Genomic DNA, 21731 nt, shown 5'->3' with positions numbered 1-21731 from the left:
GCCCCTCCCGGGCAAGGCCCCGGCCCGAGCAGCGAACGGGGAGCTCCATCCCGAGGGTGCTACCCCCGCTGTCTTCGGGGGTGCCGGGGCTGGGCCCCCCGCCCCRCTCGGGCGGCACCTGCCGGGCGGGCGGGGCGGGAAGCGGGAGCCGGGCGGGGCGCAGTGACAGCCCGCCCTGCCCGCGGGGGTCGGGGCAGTGCGGGGGAAGGAGCGTCCTGTGCTGGGGAATGGGTGAGCTGCCCGGCGCTCCGGACGCGGCTGTCGCCCATGGGGGCAAGGAGACCTCGTGTTTTCATAGCCTGTACTGTGCACGGTGCGAGCAGCTCCGCAGGGCTGGGGGCCAGGGCGTGCACACACTGTCTAGGRGGCACTGATAAATACACAGGGAAGAGCTCGGGGACCCTGTGTTGAGTGTCAGCAGCAGAAGCCTGGCGGTACAGGAAGACAGTATGTAAACATGTGTTTTCATGCAWACAGATCTGTGTATCTGCCTCTCGAGTGCTGTGTCTAGTTCTGGACTCCTCACTTTTTGAAGGACATTGAGGTGCTGGAGCATGTCTAGAAAAGGGCAGTGGAGCTGGTGAAGGGGCTGGAATATGAGTTTTTTTGTAGAGCAGCTGGGGCTGCTAGCCCAGAGAAGAGGAGGAGGCTCAGGAGTGACCTTATTGCTCTGTAGAACTCCCTGGAAGGAGAGTGTAGCTAGGTGGGGATTGGCCTCTTCTCTCAGGCAACAAATGAGAGGGCATAATCTCAAGCTTCAGCAGGTGATGTTTAAATTGAATGTTGGGAGCAATTTCTTCGCTGAAAGGGTGATTGGACATTGGAATGGACTACCCAGGGAGATGGTGGAGTCACCATCCGTGGAGGTGTTTAAGGAAAGACTGGCACTGAGTGCCATAGTCTAGTTGACATGATGGTTGTTTGGTCAAAGGTTGTACTCAATGGTCTCAGAGGTCTTTTTTATCCTCAGTAGTTCTGTGATCTYTGTAGGGTTTGTGTGGATGTTGTTTCAGATGAGCACAAGGATTAGATAAAAACTTAGTGTAGATAAAAACCAGACACGTCTTGCTGTATATATGGATTCATRCACAAAGTACTTGAGTGTTATAGAAGAGGAAATTATTCAGTGTAAAATGTGTCTATATGCCATCTTGATATGTCCTCTTACAAACTGTAAACTCTCGCTAATCTAACTATAGGACATTAACCAGCTTCAACAGATGTGTACAGAATGGGGTAGACATCTTTTGGTGATACTGTTTTGTTCAGCACCATACAAGTTCATCAAGATACTAACTCTTTCCACGTTCAAAGATTCCAGGAGTGGAAATCTTGCTTCTATCTAATCAGTGTGGGTCTTTGCTACAGGTCCAGCAATTGGAGAAAAACTGGCTAATGTGCCCACATGGCTGGTGTCATTGTGTTAACTGAACAGATTTATTGGAGGAGCATCATAAATTATGGATAGAGCTGACACTCTCMACTTGGTGCAGCTCAGTTGTGGACGCTGTGCTGCATTTGGAGACTGATTAATACAAGTCATGGACCAATTGRCATGACTGCAATTAATAATTAGCTGCAGTTTATTGCTTATTAAATAAACTTGCCCTATTCAGTGGAATGGACAATGTTTAAAGTTACTGTTCCTCTGTTTGCCTTGCCCATTTTCCAGAGAAAGCTCTGTGTGTTTCAAGGAGTTAATGTGAAGTATGAAAAATAACTTTTTCTYCTCTGTCACCTTTATATTGCCTGCAGTGACATCAGGGAGATATGACAGATCTGTCACTACAGATAGTGTAGTAGAGTGTGTGACTCAGTTTCCCTTAGGGTTGGGCTATGCTGGAGACCCTTGCCACCAGTGTCAGTGTTAYGGTCTCTGCTTGGCAGGTGAAGCAGAGAGTGTGGTTATCTGTGGAAGCAATAAGCTGACCTTGACCTTAAGGTTTGTATTTACTTACGTTTGGTGCATGCAGGGGGTGTTTTCCACAGATAGGAAGCTTTATGTCTTCTATAATTGCTGAAGTGCTAGAACTGTGAAAGTTTCAATGAGTGTTTGCCTTGTGTTTCCATATCCAGATTTGGTGTGGTGATCTGGATGTTTTCAGATTACACTAATTATTGGCACACATACATAATTCTTTCATTTCCAGTCCTATACTTAAAATGAAGATGTAACCTTAGTCCTGACTGATTTAACACTGACTTCATGCAGCTCTCAGTCTGCAGCTTAATGTATAAAGCATAATAACAATAAGCATTGCAAAATGGGTTTTGGAATATTCCTTATGGTATAAAAATAAGTTCCTAAAAGAGTTGGAATAGTTCATGACTAAGAGACTTTGAGATTTATGTATCATGCCTGTGAATTTTCTCCGTTATAGTTTATAGTAAAGTGGTAGACCATTACTAAGTTTTCACATAAAAACTATTATAGGTAAAMACAGCATACTTGATAACATGAAAACTGACATTTTGCTGCATGGTAAGAACCGCACAGTTTTACTTTCCAATTCAATGTCTGATGAAGTGGAATTTGTCCCGGAGTGTTCTAATAGCACCTACTTGGCCTCTGGCAGGTTCCGTAATGCAGCTGGGCAGTGACTATTCCTTAACCCTGGAGTCAGATGAATGAAATGCTCATGGTTGTCTCTCATGATGTGTGCTTGTTTTATSTGCTAAAGTTACTATTGTTCTGTTTGTCTCTAAAGCTGGTATTCTGTCCATGTAAAACAGTAGGAGGGTTGACACTGACAGCCTGAAATAGTGCATAAGTTTACATGCATTTCTTGTAGTTTGAGGCCTTTCGTGTGATGCCAGGGGAGAGATACAGTAATCTAGAATGCAGGTGAAGAAAGAACAAATCTGTGGCCAATCTTCTAGTTGAAAACCTCCAGAATATTAAAAGTCCCAACTGCAGAAGTACTTCAAATAGTAACAATTTGATTTATATTTTGAAGACAAAAAATTTGTTTCTTCAGACTGTTGGGTTGGTGCCCAATGAGTGACTAATTTTAGTCRATGCCTTTTTTTCCCTCTTCTTATCTCCTAGTAACTTTGCAATGAAGGTAAATGGTGGGCAGCCTTACTGCTGCAGACCAGATGGCTTTTTCTGTGTCTCAGAAGAGGGAAACAGTGGATTGTATTGGAGCGTACATAATGCTGCCCTGTCTCTTGCTATGGGTAATAGCAATGTGATTTGTAGGTTGTGTGGTTCTAAAACTCATGCAGTGAAGCTGAGGGGAGGCTCTGATGTGAAATGAACTTTCTGCCGAGGTGAGGCTCTGCTAAAACAGGCAGCACGTGCAGACGTGACTAAAGATTGTCCCGGTCCCAATGGAGGCAGAGCTCTGCAGAGAACAGCAAAGCCCTGCCTCGGTGCATCTTTTGGCACAAGCCCATCTGAGGGAGRAGGATGCTGGACCCTGCTCTGGAAGAGCAAGAGTGAGATGCCATTTCTGACAGGAGGGTTCTTGGGTATCTTGGAGGGATCATGGGCACAGGGCCGCTGCCAGCAGCGAAAGCACCGGAGTGCAGTGTTCCTGCGCTCCGTGTCGGCAAACACCAGCAACTGACAGGTGAATCAGGGAAGGAAGGCAGACTGTAGGGGTGTTGGGTGTCAGTACCACTTCTGAAATCAGTACTTTGCCAAATACGATGTTTTGGTAGACATGGTTGGTACTGTTCATATGGGCTTTTATTTTAGGGAAGGGGGATAAGGATCTTTCTGCATGGGCTTTTATCACATGGGGGGAGACTGCAGCATAAGGGCAACACTTCAAATGGAAATGATTGTCTTTACCCCGAGCACAACCTTTTGCTGTGGTCATGGGTGCTCTGCTCTGCTGCTTTCCTAGATAGCTGCAGGGGTATGCAGCGCATCTCTTGCCACTTTCATTTTCCAGTCSTAAGGGGCTGTGAGCCCAGCACTGCTGTGCTCTGGATGTTTGAAGCAAGTCAGCAGAACTGTGTGAGATTGCAGTGTCTGGGAGAGGGCTCAGGGTTAGTGGCTGCTATACAGTACTCACAACTAATAATTTTGGGGATTATTTGTGYTGCCTACCTTTAAAATTGTATGTTACCATGGTATCAGTGTATTGTCCATTATGAGAACACAGTTTCAAAAGGAAGGCTTTGGTGTTGTGGTTATTGCTTACAAAAGTCCCGTAGAAGGGTTCACATGGCTGGAAAAGCTACTTCCATCCAGTAGTTGAATTAGGATTTGGAAATWCACGTATGTCAGTTTATTAGTGGGCTCCTAACATGAGGGAAATACTGACTCATGGTTGAAATGAGAAGTTAGTCTTTATTTATTTATTTACCTACCTCTTCAATGAGCCCAAAGTCTGGGGGAAGCTTTAAAAACTCTGCAAAGCCACTTTTCCTTTTGATGTGTGTTTGTTACTTTCAGAGTTTTCCTGAATAAGCTTTCCTTGCAGTGGCGAGTCGTTTCCTCTGCTGAAACAATGTGTGCTATGCTTGTGTAGATGAATGATCTCTTGGAGGATTAATGACTCAGTCTATAACAAAAGCTCATATTTTCCCCTTCTTCTCTATGAGTTTCTTCTGTCACACCATTTTTAGTGCTGGCAATGTAGATTAATTGCATAGGTTTTTGAGGTAGTCACGCAAYCAATGTTAAAATAACTGCTCACCTGTGCAAATTTAGACAAAATAGTGTAATGATCTGGAGAGAAAAGGCTTTACATCATGTAATTGCTGATCTGGATCCCAGAATTTTCTGTATTGATTTAGATATGCCCCTTCATGCCCACAAATTAGTGAAATCAGTAGCTATAGAACATCCCTGTGGTTACTTGTAACATTTATTTTCAAAATTATCAGCTGTTATAAATTCATTATTAAACTGAAATCACTCTCACAAACATGATATGCTTGWGTGTTCCTGTTTAGATTTTCAGATCGGCAGTGAGAAGCCACATTTAAACTGCTTTACTTAGTACTGAGGATGTACATCAAGCCATTTACAGCTGCCCATATTGAATTGTGGTCAAATTCCTTCTCTTCTGTTCAGTTACAGTGTTTTCAAATGAAGGGAGGGGCAGTAGGTGCTTGGTTTTAAACTTAAACCTGTCTCTTATTTTTGATAAGGGTAAAAGCTTCTGCACTTTTCTCCCATGCCTCAAAGCCTATCTCCACATCAAAAATACTTTTTGGAGGGTTCATATGGCTTYTAGAGCAGATAGAGGAAGGTCTTTTTAAGTTCTCTTTATTGCAATGCTCTGTATGTCCTCCCTTGAGCTGGGAGCAGTAGGTTGGGGCCAGAGGAAGGATTCCTGGTGACTGTGTGCTCAGGGAGCAGCACTTCAGGACAGGAGGAGCTGTCCATGTGTAGGAACCTGCACTGGCTGCCACTGTGGCCCATGGGTTTCTAAGCCAGCCAAGCATGAAAACATCAGGGTGCTTGTCGTGCCCAGCTTGGCAGACCTGGGGTGATTTTAACCTTGGTGGCTTTTTGTCAGTTTTCTTTTATATGGACTTCCCGAAAATCATCTCTTGCAAGTGTTACAAAACACATAAATACACTTACTCCCGACTCTTAGTTACTGATGAGCTTCCTGYTATGATACTATTTAATACCTCATAATCTAGAACGGTTATTTTTATTGTACATCTGTGGTGCACATATTTTACGGTGGAATCATTGGTTTGTTTTTTTTTTTCAGAGCCAGGAAAGGCCATTATAATCATCTTAGATGCTTCATTAAGCATGCTGGTATACTTGTGTTTGGGATTTCTGTGCATCAATTTCAAACATCCTTTTTAGCTACAGTTTTYTCTTTAAAAATGTATTGAACTTGGTTTAAGAGTTTGAGTTAKAGGGAGCTCAACATGCCTTTTCTTGGTGTAGTTACATAAAATCTGTTAAACTTTGCATTCATTGCTAACCTGAACTTATCCAATGTAATCTTCTGCAAAATAGGTCTAGTTATACCTTTCCTTGATTAAAAAAAAAAAGGCTGCAGAGCTATTTACCCATCTGAATTATYTTCCTCTATAGATACTTGTGATCAGTGCAGATCTTGACCTTCTTTGGGAAGAACAAGATCRGAGTGTCTTAACACAGTAAGGCATGTTTTTAGATCTTGAAATCTATCTCCTAGATSTCTGCTGAGTCTTTTCCTAATTTTACAGTGTGAACATTGTGTTCAGGTAATTAATTTGTTAACAACACTTGCAGAGCAGTACTCAATAGAATACTAAGACAAGGCTGAGGTATTTGTACAGTTTTCACTGGAATAGTGTGACAGTGTAGCCTTCTGAAAGAAGGCCTTCGAATTCCTGAGCTGCTGCTCTGCTGAGCTGCCTGTACTTCTTACCTAGGTTAAGGGTTTTTTTTTACTCTCAGTATTATGAAAGTCACCTCCAAGATCCTCTGAACCTGGAGGAGCCAGAAGTAGATTTTGGTTGTAATATGATGAGTGATTCATAGGCCTCATTTTTTTCTTTCCACCCATTTGTTTTTTAAGTGTTTCTGGAAATGAAATATGTGTCATTGTCATAATAGGTATTTACATTCAAGAGTATGTRTATATTCTACTTTAATCTCTGTTTATAATTAAAATGCAGGTTAAAAAGACTGCCTGTGATTATGTGCTTGTTATTCAGAACAAGAGTATACAAAGTTAACTGGCATTTAGTGTGAGGCTGGTATGTTATAAATCCARTCATTATTTTAAGTGAAGTTTTGTATAGTTTTAAAAAACTTAACCTACCTGCATCACTTCGCATTTTTTATAGTTTCTGAAATGCTTCTCTGTGTATCAAACATGAGTTGTGTTTTATTGTAACACATTATTCCTTAGATCATCATCCTGGTTTCTGATTTTGTGGCCCTGGTTTTGGGTAGTATTGACAGGACTGCAAAACTAAATGGAAAAAGTAGGGGGATGTACTGTATTTCATGGAGCTTGGTGTTGTTACAGGTAGCCCCTAAAATCAGTGTAAAAGAACTTTRCAAGAAAAGCCATGTTGGGTCATGTTTTTGCCATTGAGGTAAAAWTAAGCTTACGGACATCTCCATAGCCATTTTGGTATCCTACATGTATTCTAAAGCTTTAAGCTACAGAAACATTCATGTTCATTTTCTGCACTTTGTTACAGTAAAATAGTTTAGTTTAACTTTTGAAATTCCGTATCAGAAGTATTTTATTTGGACACTTGTATTCCTAAATAAAGATGCCCTGGTTACATTAATTAAGGTCAAGTGAAAACAAAGGAGCAGCCCTATTCTGACGTGTTTATGGAAGATTAACCATCCCATCTGGAAAACTCCTTGGCAACTAATGCTGTTTTGGAGTGCTAATCTTATAAAGCTAGGAAATAGCACAGTAACCTTATGCTGGCCCATCACCACCCTCACAGGTAAAGCAAAACCCTTAGAGGTTAGCAAAGCACCTCAGGCTCTTCAGCTGTGAGATTGTCACCACCTTCAGATAAAGCTTTGCTGCCTCTTGCTGGGTGTTTCTTTTCCACTATTAACAGTGTTAATATTCACCCTGGACTGGTTTGGTTGAGCTTGATTCACAGGAGCRAGATAGTGAGCAAAAGAGGAAAATGATTGTATGTTCAGATGAAGTGCCTGAGATCTTTCAGACTGATCCATTCTGGACATCCTTCTCCATTTAACAATCCTGATGACCCTGCTCCTACCTCTCCATCCCCAATGGAGACTACATGCTTTCCCATGTTTTTGAACTGTGTGTACTTACCCCTGCACACATTTCCCACCATCCCTTACATTAATTTGGGGGACACAGTAGTTCCTCATTGTTCTTAATGTTACCCACTCATTCTTGGTYGGTAGCAGTCTATCTGTGTGTTTATGCAAGCACAGTGTTTGATATTGGATTTTTAACATGAAATTAAAAAACAAAAAATTATGGTCCCTTTAGCCAATAGCTTAGTTTCAAGAGCTGAATTCTGTGTGAATCAGATCRTCATAGAAACACTTTCCTGTACCAGTCACTGATAGGTCTCCAACCCAAGAAAGATGCTAAGTCAGAAAAGMAATGTTCAAAATGGGTGACCCTTGGTTTTGACATGTAATCCCATATGTGTTGGCTGTTGTAGATTTGAACATCTTGGGAGATATTGAGGTTGAGGCTCTCTAAACCCCCAGTGAGTCAAAGCTAGTTCTGTTTCATATCTTAAACTCTTTCTTTAATCTTTTGGGAGTAAAGAAATGGAAACTTTGTTTTCTTGTTGATTTTTTATTTTTAACACATGATGTAATAAGATGACAGCAAACAAAAGCATGCGATGAAAACATAAGGGATTAGGGGTTATTTTGGCTTTTGCTGCACCTGTATTCTCTTCAGTGGCCCAGCCCAATCCAAAATGCTCAGTTCCCCCTAAAGGGACAATAATTCTTCCCCCTAAAGGGACAATAATTCTTCTGATACTATGATACATCCTGGAATGTATTCTCTTAGAGGCTGTTATCTCTGGCACTGTGAAGTTAGTGAGGTAAAGAGCTAGATAAAGGGCAGCCTCAAGGAATTTCAGGACTTTTGGAGTCAGAAAGTTCTTGGGAGCAGCAGTTTCAAAGAGAAGCTGAAGGAGAGAGCAGAGGAAATGAGAGGGAAAARTGGTTGTCACACAGGAACATAACTGGAAAGATAAAATTGATTTGAGAGAAAAGCATGAATCTGGGGAGGCACTGTCATGCAGAAATGTCTTCCCCTATGCTAGTGCAGTTGCTTCAAACAGCTCATTCTTAGAGAGATATTTGAAAATTCCTGAGCTTGAAGGCCCAGTGTAGTTAGGCCTAGTTTTGTTTTTCCTGGCCCAGGTGCATTGCAGAGGTTTTACAGATGCAGTGGAAGGGGAGCAGTGAAATTTTAATCTGTTTATTGCACCATTTGAACAGCTTGAGCAAAGTAACAATTCTGTCTGCATTTATGAGATCTGAMTCTGCTGCTTTTCTGAATAAAGGAGGTACCACCAGGGGGCAACTAGCTATCCATCTTCTTCCTAATGAGCACAAACTACTCCTTTCTTGGAAATTTTGTGGTGTGAAGAATTTTGAACTGGTAGAAATCAATACAAGAAAAAGAAAAAAGGGTTCATGAGTTTTCTTGGCAGTKGTAAAATATATTTGCGACTGCATCAAACAAGCAGCCACATGGTAGAATGTAGTTTGGACCTACAGCTTGTTCAGAATTTGCTGTGTTAAACCTAAGTGTTTAACATCTAAAGTTGTTTTGTAGGTGTGAAAYGAAAGGAAAAAACCAAAATGTGAATATGCTTTCAAGGTTTATTTGTAATAAACATATATGCTATCCTTAGTGCCATGGAGGGTGCACCAGGTTCACTCATGCACCTGTGAAAGATTTTAATATTAAACTCCACTTTCTGCCTGAGAAATAATTAAGAACTCTGCATAGATTGTATGGTTTGAAACAGCTTGTGATTTATATGGAATTTTTGATGTATTGCAGGTTCTTCAGCAAAAGCACTTGTGAGCTTGAAAGGTAAGCAATTAATATGTTATTTACTTGTACCCAATTTGCCTTTCAGGTGTACTTAATTTCTGGCTTCAGAAAGTTCAAGAAAATAACAGGTTTTTTGTTGAAATATGATTTGGTTTATTGTAGGTATTTGTTAGTTCCATAGACTAATAACCCTGGGCAGTTGAAACTGCATATGTTAYGGTGTATTTAGACACTGCTCTTCTGGGTGAAATTCCTGAAATTTTTTTTGTTCATCAGTACTTCCTAGGCATCAGGTTTGATGAGATGATTGAGGTAATCTTTCATCCCTTGAGAAAGAGATACAGGAAATATTCTTAGCAAGACATGTGACAAAATTTACATTAGGAGGGCATTTCACAATTTCATTGTTTTCTGTCAGCAAGTTGTGGGCAAAATCAAAAACATGCTGCTTATGTTTTGGTTTTTTTTTTAATTGTCTTCATGCACATTTATATACATTCTGAATAATTCTAGTCTGCTCAATAGTTAAAGCTTCTTTTTGTATTACAAGGCTTTTTGTTACACAAGGGAGAAGGCATGGCCTGTTGAATATGTTGTAACTAATGCAGATTTGTTAGAATAAAATCTTATTTACTTGTTGGTGTGCACCCACTTAATAATTTTCTAGGACTGGAAGGGTTCTATGTCTTGTAGAGCTTTGCTTTGTCCAGGTTTCAGTTACAGCTACAGTACAACTGTTGATGCGTGTCAACCTGACAGTGGAAGTAACTGATTCCAGCAAARGAGGTTTGAAGAAACCAAAATGTTGTCACAAGTAAAAAATATTTTGTTTGTATCTTCTTGTGCTGAAAATCTCCTTTTATTTTTTTTTTTATCAGTGTTAATAACAATTTAATAGAAATAGTGAAATCCAAAATCCATTTGTTATTGAATTCAAAGATATTGCAAGTAAAAAATATTTTAGTTGATGCTGTTATACTTGCTTTCGGATAGTAGTTATGTTAAAACATACACATACTTGTGTGTATATTAATGATGTACTTTCTTCACAACAGAGGGAAGTTTATCCAGTTCGTGGAATGAAAAATATAATTCTCTGCAGAAAACACACATTTGGAAAAGCAAGAATGCTGGTTCTGCAGTGGAAATGGTAAGAAGCAATCAAAAGCTTCACGATTAGTAAAATACTGTAGAGTGAGTCAAATATAAGAATCACAAAATTTGGCTGAGAGTTATAATTTTGTAATGTCCAAGTGTGAAATTATGTCCTTCGCAAGCACTTTGCACAGTTTATGGGAAGAAAACATATTTTATAAATGAATAATCAAATAATTAGATTGCTGATCTTTTTCAGGACTGAATAWTTTTCACTCTCTTTTTGGTAAAGCRTGTGCCATATGAAGTATTTATACTGCATCTACCACCTTGAGCATGGGAATCACCAATGCTGATCAACTATTTTTGTATCTCATGAAATATCTCACATCTAATGGCTGAGGTTGATGCATGAAGGAAAGGAAGGGAAACTGTCATAATGCACTTCCATCATTATGCCTTCTAGGGGTCAGATTTTAATATAAGTAATGTCAGTAAAATGTGTGGTATTCTGAGAAGTCTCACAGGAGGCCTTATGTTGAAGAGCAACCTTGGGGTGGGGATATAAAATGAGCCTGCAGCTTCCGAAGGCATGTCTGATGTTTGGGTTGACAATTTCCCTCTTGTTGTTTGGGGTTTTAGGGTTTTTTTTAGCTATTTGTTTCTTGTTCTTGGATCTTCTCCCTGGTATTTATTTTGGTAGGATTCATACAGATGCATATATACACAGATGTTGCTATGTTTTTATGCTAGCGAATATCAAGTCTAATATAAATATAAAATGCAGTTCTAGACAGAGACCAGAATTTTGTGAAGACCCTTAGTTCCTGCAGTTCGTGTCACAATTTTGAGCTGTTCTCAGGAGTGYCCATCATCCCACAGAAACAAGCCTTATTGGTAACTTAGAAGATCACATGTTCTAGACACCTGAAGTGACTGGCTGTRACATCTGTATAAAAACTTAGTCATTCTTTAGGTATGGTGGCTGTAGGTGTTAAAAATACGGAGTCAAACTTTGAATGTAGCTCGGTGTTCTGTAAAAAGCTGGGGGAAAGATCAGAACATAGTCTGACACGTTAGCAATGACCCATGTGGCTGAGATATGATGGAGTAGTTTGAGTTTACTGAATGCTGAAGTTTTGAATACATGTTGTACTGTCAGTTGAAAAATCTCTCCAGAATTGCCTGACCTATTCAGCTACCGTGGATGACACATCTTTGCAACTTGTTATTTTGCTCCTAWGTGAGGCACAGACAGTCCAGAGTGATGAAACACTCTTCTCATTTTGGATAGTTYTTTGGAGTAGAATTTGGCAGTTTCTGTTGAGGGTTGTAAAAGTTTGCTTGGTCTGGATCATGATGATTTGATTATCTTATCAACGTATAGTTCCTCAGTTCAGTGTGTGTCTTTCTTGGTTTGTAACATCTACCAAGAATTAATATTTTCTTCTGTGTGCTGCATATGCTTAGGYGTCTATCACTTCTGTTACTTAAATACACTTGCATAGTTCTTTGTATAAAATATATATGATTTAGAGTAATAGARTCTTATTTTCTGGGAACTCCCCTTGTTCAGATGGTGTGGGACAGACATTTTTAGCTACTACTAATTATTTATTAGAAAATATCTCTTTTCAAGCAGTTAACCAGTCACAAAATTATTATGTCTTTCTTAAGTGTAAATGCTTTGTTAGTGAACTTCTTGTTTTGTTTAACTGTGTTAATTTGTCTCTGACTTCTGTGAAGGGCTTATATTTGTCACTGGTATTCTTCACATTGTGGGTGTTACAGATGTCATACCCTTATCAATTTGTAGCATTTTCACCATCTGTACTGAATGTAGTCAAATCTGCATTTGTTCTGCCTTTTCTCATTACACTTTTAAGAAGTTTGAAGTACAGGGAATGACACAGGGTGCAATCTTGGGGATCTGCAGCGGAACCCCATTTCAGTTGTGGCTGGGCCACACAAYCTTCATGGAAGGGAAAGGAAAAGCTGCTTTTCCTCAGCACTAACAGCCAAGCACAGATTGCTCTTTTGTCCTCAGTGAAAGCAGGGGTCCGATGTTGAGGAATAACTGCATGCATGTTTTTCATTACATATTTGCAATATTGTTTCTTGTTTTCAGTCAGCCTTCTAAGTCAGCCTTCTGAGCTATAGCAGTACACAAGTAAGTTTCACTTAGTGTAGATTCTAAATTCTTTTTCCTGATATTGTCACATAACTTATTCAGTATTTAGTTTTTTCAGACTTGATCTTCTTAGCGTTTTGCTATGTAGGTACTTTCAATGAGTTAAAAAAACCAACAAACATACATCACTTCATTAGAAAATTCTTGCTAAAATTCTATGCAGCTGAGAACATGCAAAACAAATACAGTGTTTGAATAAACCTTTTTTTTAATCTGAAATTCAAAACAAATTGTTTAACAGATGTACTACTTATAACCAAGGCAAGCTAAGATACACAAGTGTTTGGACACCTAACTCTAATGGAAACAAGTGGGAGTTAGGTTCTAAATSCTTCCATGAAACTGGGGCAGCAGTATAGTRATGATTATAGTTAGCATTGGAAAASCYTGGAATCTTGAACTYCTTCTTCTCTCAGTCCTTAGATCTCTGAGTGCTAGGAGACACTATTTATTGGGTACCATGGGCCTGAAAACCAACAGGTGACAGGAGAAGAGGCATTTCATTCTTCTCACTGTGAATTCTGTGCATGAACAGAGAAATCAGATTTCTTGCTTGTAATTAATTCTTAATTCTTAATTTCATACAGCCRTTCAGAAATTCAAAACGGAGTCGACTCTTCAGTGAAGAAGATGACAGACAAATAAACACAAGGTCACCAAAAAGAAATCAGAAGGTTGCCATGGTTCCACAGGTACCTACATGTATGAAGATAATTTCACCAGAAAGGGGAACAAGTTTTAGTTGAAAATTAGAATATGTTTGCTTTTCAAGTTACATTTTTGGTTTATGAATCTTCTTGTGAGGAAAACTGTTGCTAGAAGTAAGCCACAATTCAAAAGAGATTAATATTTTTCTTCCTTACAACTGGTTTCCTAAGTTTATTTGTGGGAGTACTTGTTCTTTGTGATCCTGGACATAACATACAGAGCTAGAAAGGATTCCAGACTAATTGCCCATCATGCTTCTACAAACAATCATATCCTGTAATCAGCATAAATTTATTCAGCTTCAGTTTTAAACTACCTAAGTTTCTTGCACTGATTACATAACTCAGAAGGCTGCTATAGAATTTAATGTATCCCAGCAAGTTAGAGGAATTGCTGTAGATTTGTAGCCTAAATGTGCTTATGGCCACCTGTACTTTTGTGATCCTGTAATGCTAAAGTCCTCCCGTTCAAACAGGTTTTTTACCTTTCTGCTGTTTGGTTGTGCACTCCTTGATACAGCATGAAAGAACAGCTGTCATTTGTCAGCCTTTATTTGCTATGTTAGAAAGGCCAGCCTCTCTTAGTRAATTGGCTCTGTAGTGCTTTTGTCATCAACATCACTTCTCTGGGCCATCACCTTATGAGCATGAATTTACCTCATGRAAAAAGTACTACTTGAATACGGGTCTGATTTGCCTTCTGAGTTGTGCAGTGTCTAATGTGAAAGGTTTGGCACTTGCCTTTTAGCTGGTCCGTTTTGCCAGAGGTGAGAACCATGGCAGTTCTCTTCATTACCATGATTTCTTAAGAGTTAAAAGACTTGGTAATGTTCTAAGCCCAGTTGGTTTGTACTTAAATATCTGATACAGTAGATGCAGTGATTGTTAGGTAAATATTTGTGAGGGACTGCAGCTGTTGTAGTTCACACACCTTGCTGTCCTGCTAGGATTTGTTTCCTGGAGTTCCAGTGGAAGAAGAGGGACCTGTATCTCATGCAGCAGCAGCCAGCAAGGTCGCTGCCTTATGCTTTTTTCCTACTGTTGCTGCTACGAAAGTCTACAATACTGCAAATCTTCGGGGAAGGCTAATGACTGATGATGCCATTGGGACAGAGTTAAACTAATAGTCTCAAACAGCTGTTTTTTTTGCAGAAAAGATTTTCTCCCTGTTGGTTAAGACAGCCATCCTTGGAACAAAATTACAGATTTTTTTTTTATAGCCTTGTTTAAACACAGGTGTTGCTTGTATTATGTAAGCAATCTAAGACTGTCTTTTCTGTAATTTATCAAATAGTTTTCAAACTTTGTTAAAACTTGATTGCTTCTGTGTGTGGTAGTTTCCATTGCAGTTTTCTAAACAGACACTGCTCAAAAGTTTGGCTGTTACATTCCTCTGTCAGCTTAATCCTCAGTTTAAGAGTGAGCAAGAGTAGAAATTCTAGTGTAAGGCAGGTGCTGTTGCTGGCATCTGAGCTGCAAGCAAGATCAATTATCCTCACCTGAGACAGTCGGTGGGGACCTCAGAATTTTGAAGTCTGTATGTATTTTAGTGCTGGTTTTACCAATAATGTTGCCAGTTTTCAGTGCTGGAAAATGTTTCTGCTAGAAAAACTTTGTATGGAGATAATTGTATTGATCCTGTTAAAATTTGCCCTCCGTTCTGTTTGACTGCATTGCTGATATAATGCAGTAAGGGTTGTTATAAATCTGCAAGAAAAAAATGTCGTAAGACAATATGTGCAGACTTTTATCAGGAAAATGTAGCTTATTTGAATACTGAAAAATGTTGGACAGTGTTTAACTGTTTCTTTTTTTTTACTACATAGAAGTTTAGTACAACAATGTCCACACCAGAAAAGAAAGTATCCCAGAAGATTGGGTTACGGCTTCGAAACCTACTGAAACTTCCCAAAGCTCACAAGTGGTGCATATATGAGTGGTTCTATTCAAATATAGATAAGTATGTTTGATTTCTATAATTATCTCTTATTACTGTAGAAACAAGTAATTATCTGAAATTGAGCTGCATAGTCCATATGTTGGTTAGATTCTCCAAAGATTATTCTTAAATTATTAGTTACTGAAAGCTATTTTGTTTTGTTGTTGGTTTTTCCCTTTTTTATAATGAGCAACGTATGTGTTCTTTGTTCTTTGCAACTACCAACTTTAGAAAGTCTTCTATGGAAAGCCTTCCTTCATGGATATAATTTTCTTTTTATCATCTCTGTTTCTGCCAGATACCAGATTTTATTCMTAATGCTTTTAACATCTGAAGCATGAAGTTATCATAACACTTTTCTGATAATTTTTCTGAGCCCTTGGTCAGTTTTACACGGAGGAGGTAGGAAAGACACTGCTTCTTCATAAAGTGCTGCTTTCCTAAAAGGTKTAAAAAATGGTATTAAATATTTCTTCCCCATCATCCTGTTTTTATTGTTATCACTAAGAGGGCTTTAGGCTGTGACTGTTCAGCTGTTGTCCAGATATCAGAATCCTTCTTGGAKCTCCTGAGGTATTTCTTAGACTTTCTGCAGTTTGTGGCTTGGAGGTTTTGGCACTTGCTCTCTTAGTGCCACTAGCACAGTGRTGTGAATTGTTTAAAAGAACCATTYTCATTTCAAAAATGTAAAAAATACTATTGWTGAATGGAATCTAAAATCTGCACTGATTGACTAATAGATGAAACACAAGTATTTAATATTCTAAAGAATGGCTTTAGAGCTAACAAGCATTTTTTTCCAGAATGTACAAACAAAATAATTACTGTTTTTCCTTCCTATTTTAATCACAATTGCTGTAGCTTTTTTTCTTAACTGAGAAGGCAGTCATAGCAACAGAAAAACATTTTGGCGTGTGTTCATCAGAAGTGGAAAAATTATATGTCCATTTTAGTTAAAATTCATCATCTGTAGGATTTAATTCCTTTGGAAGAAGTAGTCTTTWCATGCCTTTTTTCCCCCTTATTTGAAAAAAAAATGAACAAAACAAAAAACCCAAACCCTATTTATTTCTAGGAGTAATTCTAATATGGGACATTTTTAGTCATGATTTTTACAGCAGTCCAAGAACTCTTAGTTTAATTCTTGAAGAATTGTCTGTGAAACTTCTATCAGTAGACTAGAATTTGAGTTTAGTAGGTAATTCTGAAAACCTCTTTCATAATTATCAATGTATGTATGTATGTATGTATGGTGGGTTGTCCTTGGTTAAGACGCCAGGAGCTCATCAAAGCTGCTCTCAGCTGTRAACAGGAGAGGAAATGTAACAAGAGGGTAAAAGGCTCAGATAAGCACAGGGGGGATCACACCAGTTTCTCTCATGGGCCAAACCGACTTGACTTTGTGGACTTAGTGTAATTTATTACCAATCAGATCAAAGGAGGATAATGAGAAATATAAACAAGYCTTACWAACACCTTCCCACCACCCCTCCCTTCTTCTCGAGCTTTATTTCCAATTCTCTATGTCCTATGCCCCAGAAGCAGAGGGAAACAGAGAATGGGGGTTGTGGTCAGTTCATTGGACATTGTCACTGCTGCTTCTTCTTCATTTGAGGGAGGAAAGGAAGCCTCACACTCCCATGGGAGACAGTCTTTTACAAAATTCTCCMATGCCAGTCCYTCCCATGGRCTGCAGTTCTTCACAAACTGCTCCMGTGTGGGCCCCTTCCATGAGCTGCACTGCTTTAGTAATAGACTGCTTCAGTGTGGGTCCCCCCYGGGGTCASAAATCCCACCAGAAAACCTKCTCCAGTGTGGGCTCTTCTCCATGGGTCCACAGGTCCTGCCAGGAGCCTGCTCCAGCATGGGCTTCCCATGGCTTCACAGCCTCCTTTGGGCATCCACCTGCTCCAGCATGGGCACCTCCAKGGGCTGTTGAGGCACAGCTGCTTCACCATGCTTTGCAGAGGAWTCTGTGTTCTGGTGCCTGGAGCACCTCCTTTCCTGACCTTGGTTTGGTATCTGCAKAGCTGTTTCTCTCAGATATTSTTTCTTCTGTCTYTTGCTGCAATTGCAYAGGGGTTTTTCCTCYTCCTGTCTATRTTATCACCGACTGGTTTAACCTTGGCCAGCAATGAGTCCTTTGTACCAATGGACATTGGTTTTCTTGGATATAGGAGAAACTTCTGACAGCTTCTCAGAGAARCCACTCCTGCAGCCMCCCTCTGCCAAAGCTTTGCCTTGCAAATCAAATACAGCTTGTAATGCTCATATGACCAGGTTAAGATATTATAATATAGTTTACTAAGAGACTGCTTATCTTTGGAAGAAAACCTTTGATACATCTTGTGTAGAGTGATATGATCCAGACTTAATGAGAAGCTTGAACAAGTGGAAGTTGTAGAGCTGTCAACTAACAAAATGTGGCTCACTGTACAAGTCTCTGAATATTTTAATCAAWTTATTGCATCCAAAATTGAAACAATCAAATAAGATGTCATGTCTGCTGTTAAATTTTTGAMATATTTTTACTTCTACAACTATTGYCTGTGTTTATTAGATWATTGAARCTGTTTTAGTTGGATTCTCTGTATACTGCTGCAGGACTGTTTTCTGTAAAGTCCCATTGATTTTGGACATGCAGAAACTTCTGAAGTGCTATTTGCTGCTACAGTCATCACAGCCCCTCAGAAGCAGATGCACCTGTAACTTGCTTACACAGTTTTCCAGAGCTTCCAATCTTGTGGATGCTGTGGATTTAGAGTTTGCTTGCTTAAGAACAGGCATTAGTACGAACAGTCAGATACAGATTATCTTTCTCAAAAAGACCCAAAAACAAACAAAAAAAAACCCCAACCCCAAAACAGAAACAACAAGAAAAAAAATCAAAAACCAAGCAAAGTAGTTGTTCTTTATGCAGATATGATAGTAATAGTAAATATGGATAAAATGAACTGTTGTCTTTGTTTCCTGAGCCTCACTGATCATTCTTTGTGGTTTCCTTTTCACTGCATGCCACAGCTGCAGATCCTTCTACTGCAAAACTATTCTCTTCCATTCATGCCCGAGTCTCCTTATATCTGTGCACCTTTCCTCTCCCCTACCACCTCAGACTCTCAGTTGAAAGCAGTGTTGCTTCCAAGATCCTCTTTGTTCTRTGCTTGGGTATATTCCTCTCCAAACCCCAGTGCCCTGCAAAGAGTGGAGAAAAGCAGCTTTATCTGAGATGCAGTTATCCTTTTGTTCTCACCAGGAGAGACCTATTTCAGTTGCACATAGTCTTTAATGATTAACCTTCTATTAGATGGGCATATCCATTGCTGCTCCCTTGTCTCTTCAGCCCAAGAAGGATGTGGTACTACAAAGAAAAAGGCAGTCATAAAACTGAGATAGATATGGGTTATAGCATCAGAGAGAAGTGTAAGTTGTGTAGGTTTGTTCTCTGAACTGTCACTTCTCTCATACTGATCCTCTGCTTCACCATGGAGTCATGGGATGATACAATAGAAGTCTCACCTGTACAGCTGTAGAGAATGATGACTTGGTTCAATTTCCTGTATTTTGGAACCCTCTGCTGAGTATCTGAGTTACAACTGAATGAACTGGTGAAAAAAGGCACTGTCTATTTCTCAGTATCACATTGTCCTTTCCCTTTATTCTCCATATTTCACTCTCTGGTTTCCTTCAATGTGCTGAAGTATCCTCTTGACACTGAATTGGCTTTCTGAAGTTTCATTTGGTGCCTTTATATACATTACAAAGAAGGATGAATTACATATGTTTCTCTGTAGTAGCAAGAGAAGGAAGCATTTATAAATAGCAGTAACAGCAAGGTTCAAAGTACAATAATCCTGGAAACTTCCAGGTTTTGTTTTCACCTGAATTTATTTCAGGTTTAAATTGTTCTTTGATTAGGAGTGTCTTGTTTATGTGACTGATTTATACTATTTTTTCAATGTATTTCTTATGACAGATATTTTTTGGAATCTCATGACAAAAGTTTACTAAGTGTAGCTAACATACGGCTAATTATGTTTCAACAGGCCACTATTTGAAGGAGATAATGACTTCTGTATATGCCTGAAAGAATCTTTTCCAACTTTGAAAACCAGAAAATTGACAAGAGTAGAATGGGGGAAAATCAGGCGATTAATGGGGAAACCACGGAGGTAATTTTTTCTTTCTTTCAGCTAATACCTACATGTAGTTTTGATGTTACTGGAATTGTTCCTCTTAAAATAATTTTGCATTCAAATAGTAGAACAAAACAATATCTTAAGAGTAGTAAAAGAGATTTTATTGAGGTGTTCTCTGAGCACTTCTCTCCCCCATGCACCATATTCCCTAAATGCATGTGCCCAGTCCTTGTAATTCTCGTGAGCTTGTCCTTGAAATGTTCTCTTCCTACTCCAGGTAACTGAGTGTCCAAGCTAGGATGTGTTGAAGTTGTTACTGTATCTTGTATACTGCAATGCTTCCGGGCCTGGAACACTGGCCAATTTTTCTCTAAGGTTTTTTCCTGGCTATAGCTAGTGTTTCGTGGGGAAAACAAATGCACAGTTTCATCTCACTTAGTTTATTATTATTTTTAAACCATTTTGTAGATCTGCAGCTTTTCCTGGATTGGCTACCAAAACAGAGAGAGGATAAAGTCACCCATAAAATATTGAACATTGTAGAGAAGAAGCCAGAATTTAATGAAGGATGTAGTTGTTTGGGGTTTATTCTAATTCAGAATTTTTAATTCTTTTCTCAAACCCACTGATTCAGCTTAGCCTTTTCACAAAACCTACATAATTTAGCCTGGAGAAGACTGAAGGGAGGATCTCATTTTTGTGCAWAAATATTTGAAGGGAAGGTATAGAGAAGATGGGACCAGGGTTTTTCCCAGCATTATCTGGAGACAGGAAAAGAGGCAGTGAACACAAGTGAGGTGGTAGAATCTCCATCCTTACATATACTCAGAGGCTTTCTGGACGTGGTCCTGGGAAGCCTCCTGGAGGAGATAACTTTCAGTTGTCCTTCCAAACTCAACCAGTCTGTCATTGTGTAAGTAGCATTTCGTAAATAAAATAGCCTTTTATTTCTGTAAATGCAAACATTAAAGCACTGAATCAATTTCTGCCTAGATCAGAGTCAGATTATATTTTGCCTGATGGAGATAATTTCATCTTCTGTACCTACAAGCAACATAAGTAAAAATTGTCAGTCAAGAGAAGGCAACAGAGCCAGATTGAAAATAGCTCCTTTTGGAAAGATGTTCATATAATTTGGGCTTGACTTACATAGCTTTTCATTCTTCTGTTGTCATGCTTCCCACTGAGAGGGAAATGGTGTATTTGGAGGTTAAGTCATTCAATTTGACTTTTCCAAAAGTGGTTACCTCTCTAAAACATCAGGTTGCCTCATTCATCAGTCTGGTGGACCAATGGTGAMACTTCGAAGAGTCTTAGAATGGTTTGGTTGGAAAGGACCTGAATGATCATTTGTTTCCAATGGTGGTTGGGGTCAGGGGATGCCCTGGGCAGGGAGCATTGTTTAGATCAGATTGCACAGCCCCATCCAACCCAGTGGGTTGCAAACTTCCTTTTGGTTTTCAGGAGTTCTGTGGGTTGTTTTTTTAGTCATGGGGAGAGTGGTTTTGCATTTGATTTGGGKTTTTTTGTTCAGCTATTATAGTTTGGGTTTTTTTAAGAGAGATTCATGCCAATGGAACCAAACATCTAAATGGGCAGGAAATTGTTTTATCTGAATTCTGAAGTAGATGTCTTTGACTGCATAAAGAGTCTGTTAATGAAAACTTTGAGTTACTGCTTTATAGCAACACAAAATAAGCATTCCTGTTTGCTTTTTATTTCTTTACTGTTTTTTTATTACTGGCAATCTTTTTCAAGAATTCGAAAGTGGCCTTTGGCCTTAGTTTTAAAACACTTTGAATTATTCTAAATAATTTAAATGCTTTTTTAAGACAATTTTCATCTACCACTAGAGCAAATTTTTTTTTATTTTAACATTCTGTAATTCTGTCTGTCCTCATTGTATGAAGGTAAGCTATATACCTTGTCAACAATAATACCTCCCCATGAGAGATTTAAAAAAAAAATTAAGAAGTTTTGTACCCACAGTGCTGATGGCAGAGGATARCAGTGTCTCTGTGTGATAGTTATGYACATGGTTGTCATMTTTTTTTCTGTTTMAATATCTTGTAATATTTTSTTATGTCTGCTGCTACCTTAAATGTCCTATCACACATCGTCAGTGTGTTTGATTGGCACAACAATATTCTTCATGAGGGCCTGCAAACCTTGTAAGATTCCAGTAGACTGTGGGGAAAGATATGCTCC

General features: G+C 39.2%; 1 protein-coding gene across 1 annotated transcript in view; it reads left to right on the top strand.

Moving 5' to 3' along the window:
- The window catches only part of LIN9 (lin-9 DREAM MuvB core complex component), a 38974-nt gene that overhangs the window by 292 nt on the left and 16951 nt on the right, over positions 1-21731 (top strand). Inside the window, exons 2-6 of the mRNA XM_057374902.1 lie at positions 9462-9494; positions 10511-10605; positions 13329-13433; positions 15275-15408; positions 19431-19556. Of these exons, the coding sequence (XP_057230885.1) occupies positions 9462-9494; positions 10511-10605; positions 13329-13433; positions 15275-15408; positions 19431-19556 (493 nt within the window). The remainder of the gene's footprint in view (positions 1-9461; positions 9495-10510; positions 10606-13328; positions 13434-15274; positions 15409-19430; positions 19557-21731) is intronic.

The sequence above is a fragment of the Malurus melanocephalus genome, unplaced genomic scaffold, assembly GCF_030028575.1.
Source record: "Malurus melanocephalus ecotype Western Australia unplaced genomic scaffold, MMel_1.1 scaffold_235, whole genome shotgun sequence".
Lineage (NCBI taxonomy): Eukaryota > Metazoa > Chordata > Aves > Passeriformes > Maluridae > Malurus > Malurus melanocephalus.
Note: the sequence above shows the minus strand (reverse complement) of the source record. Positions and strands in the feature narration are given on the sequence as shown.